At 36.0% G+C, this 5,425-nt stretch overlaps 1 protein-coding gene across 2 annotated transcripts; it reads right to left on the bottom strand.

The window, feature by feature from the left end:
• Positions 1-220: 220 nt before the first annotated feature.
• Positions 221-4,947, bottom strand: LOC114369438 (formin-like protein 11). Of its 2 annotated transcripts, XM_028326672.1 has the most exons (5): positions 3,714-4,947; positions 2,764-3,578; positions 2,345-2,535; positions 1,749-1,984; positions 221-1,154 (listed from the first exon to the last, which is right to left on the bottom strand). In XM_028326672.1, the coding sequence occupies exons 1-5, from the start codon at positions 4,356-4,358 to the stop codon at positions 411-413; spliced, it is 2,631 nt and encodes an 876-aa protein (XP_028182473.1). In that variant the 5' UTR covers positions 4,359-4,947; the 3' UTR covers positions 221-410. The 2 variants fall into 2 exon arrangements, with proteins under 2 accessions (XP_028182473.1, XP_028182472.1); XM_028326671.1 differs by having other exon boundaries at positions 2,764-4,947.
• Between the last annotated feature and the right edge of the window lie 478 nt (positions 4,948-5,425).

The raw sequence follows: 5,425 nt of genomic DNA, 5'->3' as shown, positions 1-5,425 counted from the left end.
CGAATGTATATGGTATCGTTCTTATTCTTATGTTTATTTTGTTAGTTATTATTTTCATTTTTATGAAATAAAAAAAGTGAGACCAGTTTTTTTTTTCTGCCTATTCTGTCTTCCATGTATCAAATTAAGAACATACATCATAGTGTAGAAGAAGGAGGAAAAAAAACACCTTTGGAACAACACTTATTTTAAATTGTAAAGATCTGTCCCTTGGCTGTTCTTAATCATTCCCTAAGAAGAGGGGAAAAGTTTTAATCAAACGAATAGTTCCATATGATTAGCAAAGTCAGAGAATACAAAATCCACATACTCCAAAACTCCACAAAAAATCAAAATAAAGTTACACTCAATTCGTTTAAAATTTTATCAATTCCTATGAACACACGAGACAGTGTTTAATTCTAGTCTATCTAGGATCTATCTAAAGGGAGAATAGCAAGAGGGTTCAGGCTACGTGGAGCTTTAGACCTTCTAAGTTCTTTACACACATTATCTAAACTCCCCAGAAAATCTCTCACAATCACAAATATCCTAAGTGGGTTTGCATCTTCTTTGCTGATCACATCCCCATGAAAATACTCCGTAATTTCTTTCACGCGTGCCAACACTATATCTTCATCTCCACGCAACTCCTTCAAGTTTCCATCAGCATAGTTAAGGAATGACTTCATACACTGCACAAAGTTCATGCTTCTCTCGTCCTTATGCAACTCCTTATCCACTAGATGTTGCAGCTTGTTCATTCCTTCTGATAGGTTTGACACAGAGCTTGCAAGAACGTCCAAGTCAATGGTAGCTGTTTTTTTCACGTTGTATAACTCAGTGCTGAGACCAGAAACAAGTTCTAGTCCCATCCTTTTGTAATCTTCTTCCTTCTCTTCCTCCGTTCTGTTCTTACTTCTTTGGCTGATTTTCCCCATAATGCTGTCTGAAACTCTTATTCCTTCAGAACGAACAATCTCCTGAACAACGAAATGGAGCAACGTGGTTTTCCCATCAGTTCCCTTAACATCTGCAAGCTTGAGAAGTGCATCGAGTTTAAATGCTCTAGCACCTCCTCTGGTTGTTCCAACGTTCATTCGGTTTCCCGTTTTGAGCACTGCTTCTAGTAACTTCAAGAAGAGCCTGCTTGATCTTAGTTCCTTGCATGCTTCCTATAGTCATAGTAATCGGACAAAAGACAATGTCAGAATTCATAAAGCTTTCTTTTGCTTTCAATAGGGTCAAAAAGCTTTGGTTTTATATACTCTCATGCGTCTATCTCTCTTCTAATGGACTTTTACAATAATAAGAGAGATTTTTTTTTTCTTCTTTAAAGTGTTTTATTGTTATTCTCTAATCAAAATGGAAGCTTTACTCGATAATCTATGTCAATCTTTTGGTTCAAATGTTTTTTTCCCAAAAATCTGGTGTTTTTTTTTTAATTTTCATCATTGCAAAAATATATATTTTAATCTCTGTAAATTATGTTTATTTTATTTTTTGTCTTTATAACATTTTTATTACTATTCAAAATACTTTTTTAGATAGCGTTCAAAAGATGAAAAATAAAATAAAATTACAATAACAAATTTTTTTTTTTAAAAAAAAACTAGATTACATAAACCAAAAATATATTTAAAACTAACCTTTTTAATGCAAACATTTGTTATACAGGTTATGGTGATAAAATTTTGATTTTGATTGGAGAATAGAATAAAAAAACATGTAAAAAAAAATGTATCTTAAGTGATGCTCTTGATGGCTACCTCAAGCATTGAAAATGAGTTCCTGAGGTGAACTACTTCATCGTCAAATGTTTCTCTGAAAAGCATGCCTTCTACTCTTTGAAAGGCAAATGGCACATCGAGCATTGCCCTCACGAACCTTTCGGCGGACCCCAATTCATTGATGTCACCTTTATAATTGAAGAGCTTGGACTCTTCCTCCTTGGTGGGTACCATTTTCACTAGTGCCTCTAGTTGGGGCAAAGACAACCCCTTCCCTGGTTTTCAAGATATCAATAAGATCCTCGACAATATTAATTTAACCATCAATTTTCTTCAGCATATGGTATAAATGCACATGAACACTCTAATGCTAAATAAATAAAAGTCGGTGTGCAATTTTACTTAGTGATCATAACACAAATTGTTACATTATTTTAATTATTACTTGAGTAAGATACTACTTTATTTCGTGAGTATGGGACAGTTATCATTTTGTATTATTATTAATTTCCACCATATATATACTTATGACAAGATGCACTTTGGAGTTAGCAACAATTTTAAACAATAATTTAACCTCGTGGAGGGGACCCTCTTTTGAGGCATATTTTCATAATTTAGGAGTTTTACTTTACCTTGCATTAAGGCCTCGCAGACATGCTCAGCTGTTGCATTCAGAGCTTTGGAGAGTATAGTTATGTTCTGCAGGCGTTTTGGCTCAAGTACATGCTTGCCTGGAGACGGGGTTTTACTCTTTGCTTCGTCATTCTTAATTGAATTTTGCAAATTGTAACCAAATAGAGACTCGATCATTTCCTCGTCCAACCTGAATCAAATTCATAATATAAAGATATAAAGTAAATTGGATGGTTAATGAATAAAAAAATAGGAAAAAGTTCGGAGGTTCAACCTCTTCCGTTAACAAAATTAACCGTTCTAATAACTAACATTTAGTGATAATAAAAACCAAAATTCATAATATGCTAAATTGCTTAAACTTTAAAGAAAATAAAATGAAAATAAGTACTGCTATTACTAATGAAGTTGAACTTACTCGAATGAACTTGACCGTAGCTTGTCCCAAACCATTGTGCGATTTGGTGCAGCTCTGACTTTGTCCCAGTGAAGTGGTTTGAGTTTTGGCAATGGTGCACCATCTTTACCAAGAGGGGTAAATTGAGGGAGTTGAGAAGGTGGAGGAGGTGGGGTTTTGACACTATTGCCCTTAAGAAATGGAGGTGGACATGGTGGTGGGGGAATGTTGGGAGGAGATTGTGTAGGGTAAGGTCTATTTGGAGAAGGCAACTCCTTTTCTGGACTTTGATTTGAACACGAGGAAGTGTCTGAATTTACCAGGGATGATAAATTATTAGATGTCAAGGAAAGTGGGGAGTGAGAGGAGAGTCTAGATGAAGAAGTGAGAGAATGCAAAGAAAATAATGGCATTCGCAATGGTGGAGGTGGTGGTGGTGGTGGAGGAGGTGGAGGGGAAGTGAATGTCTTTGGACATTGGAGAGAGGTTTCAATCTCTTTCTCTTGATCATGTTTTGCACTATTTGGTGATTGGTGAGGTTGTATATTTGACATTAAGTTATGTTGAGAACTAGGAAATTGTGGGTTTGGTAATGAACTTGAATTTTGACGGGACAGAGAGTTTGTGTCACTAAGACTACAAGCGGAAGCATTGGAGAGTCTATTACTATTTGAGTGTGAATCATTAACAAAGGAATGAAAACTTTCATTGTCTGATGAATGACAATCTTTAGGGATAATTTTATCCCCAGAAGAAGAGTTGCCGCCATCAGATTCACCTTCACCTTCACCTTCACCTTTAACTGCTTCCTCATCTTCATGAACAGATGCAATATCCTTCGTGGAAGAACCGCTAACAATATCATATTCTAAACCATCCTCGCGAGTCTTTTTGAAGCTGCAAGAGTGTTGCTCTATGTCCTCACCTAAAGCATTAAGATAAAACAGATCTAGTTCAGAGTTTAAACTTACCTTGCTTGATGAACTTTGATAAACACCTCCACTTCCTTTGCTCTTGCTATTATATAGTGGCATTGTCCTTTTGGTTTTCTTTGTATGATTTGAGAATTTCCTCCACACCAAGAATAGCCCACAAGCACCAATCAATATAGCAACTCCAGCAGATACAAGAACAGCTATTAGTATTCTCTTAGCCCTGCCTCTATCTTCATGATGAGTTTGGTGAAGTGATGGATTCTTATGATGTGGTGGATGGTGTGAATGATGGTGCACGTGTGGAAGAGGAGAAGGAGAAGGAGCTGGAGCCTGAGTTTCTTCAATGATAGGTGATGGAGAAGGTGAGGGAGAGAGAAACTCCAAATCACCGTTGAATGGTACTTTGGTGTGGAAACTCTTGAGTCCAAGCAAGGATCTAAACTTCTCCACTATTAAGGCTTGCTTCTTTTCATTCTCATCTATTCCTGAGATTTTCTTAACCAGCTTTTCATCATTCTCTTCAATGAAATACATCTCTGGTAGGCCATGAACCTGGAAGTTTCCAACTGCATTGAATACAGAACCAGCCACAGTCAAAATGTTGGTGCTTTGTGATGATAGGAGGATCAAGATGGTGATGATAAAGATCATGGTAACATGCTCAGAACCACCACACCCCATTTGTTTTTTTTTTTTTTTTGTTCTTGTTCCAACTAAAAGTCATCAAGACATCAATGCAGCTTTCCTCTTATAAAAAGAAGTAGTTAGCTTTCTTTTCTTTTTGTTGTTGCATTGGTTTTTCAAGAATTGCCATTTGGGTGGTGATGTGTGAGGGAAGATCTGGAACAGTGTCTTTAATGCTACTCCAAGGAACCCCTGAACCTGGCAGTTGTGGTTGTACTGGTCCTTCTTTACTTCCCTGTTCATACACTCTTATCTCTTCTCACCATAATCAATTCTAAATTTCTATTCTGCCCTACAAAACAAACACCACTGTTAATGCATAGCATAACACTGGCAAAGGCAAAGCCTTTCCCTCCTTTCACTTTGACTTAATTCTTTTGTCTTATCTGCTATTTTAGGTTGTTTTGTCAGAAAAAAAGCAAAGTTATTGGGCTTTTCTCCCGCTCGTTGTGATTAAACACTTTTAAGATCCTCTTCCTTTTTAGCCTTAAGTTGAGGATTCATCATTCATCATTCATCAAAAGCAAGGTCTCTTGAAAATTTGAAGTTTGGATAAAACTTTTTAGCAGCTAAAAATAAAAAGTCACCTAATCAAGACCATGTAAAAGTAGATAGTGGGGTCCTGTTTTTGTTGGCCTTGCCTAACGCTATCGGGCGATTCTATAAGATTTCTCCAACCCCATTACTATTATAAATAAACAACAGGGATCCGTATGGTGGGGACAAATTCGAGAAATTTTTAGAGAAAACTATGTTTTTAAATAGATCTATTTAATGATTTAGACTTTTATGTGTCTGTGATTGAAATTTAGGAATTTTATATGAGGACTATTGTACTATAAATAAATATAAAACGTTTAGATTCACCTAATTAAATATGCTAATTACCCTCAGAAACTTTTTTTCTCATCATATCACGAGAAGACAAGCATCAACGGCTAAAGCAAGATGTTGATTGTTTAATAAGGAGATGTTAGTCTTCTTCCCACATGATTTTGTACTGATTATTCAGTCTCAAGTGTGTTCTTATTGAAAATAGTATCCACGATTTGTTTGTTGGAAGG

Source organism: Glycine soja, chromosome 10 (assembly GCF_004193775.1).
Source record: "Glycine soja cultivar W05 chromosome 10, ASM419377v2, whole genome shotgun sequence".
Lineage (NCBI taxonomy): Eukaryota > Viridiplantae > Streptophyta > Magnoliopsida > Fabales > Fabaceae > Glycine > Glycine soja.
This window is presented reverse-complemented; position numbering and strand designations above follow the sequence as displayed.

What these genes read in the sequence shown, in the direction of transcription:
- LOC114369438 (XM_028326671.1), bottom strand. Translation starts at nt 4,358, where the DNA reads ATGGGGTGTGGTGGTTCTGAGCATGTTACCATGATCTTTATCATCACC. An exon ending in CTACGGTCAAGTTCATTCGA is followed by an intron (nt 2,536 to 2,763) that starts GTAAGTTCAACT and finishes AATTTGATTCAG; the next exon opens with GTTGGACGAGGAAATGATCG. An exon ending in ACTCATTTTCAATGCTTGAG is followed by an intron (nt 1,155 to 1,748) that starts GTAGCCATCAAG and finishes CTATGACTATAG; the next exon opens with GAAGCATGCAAGGAACTAAG.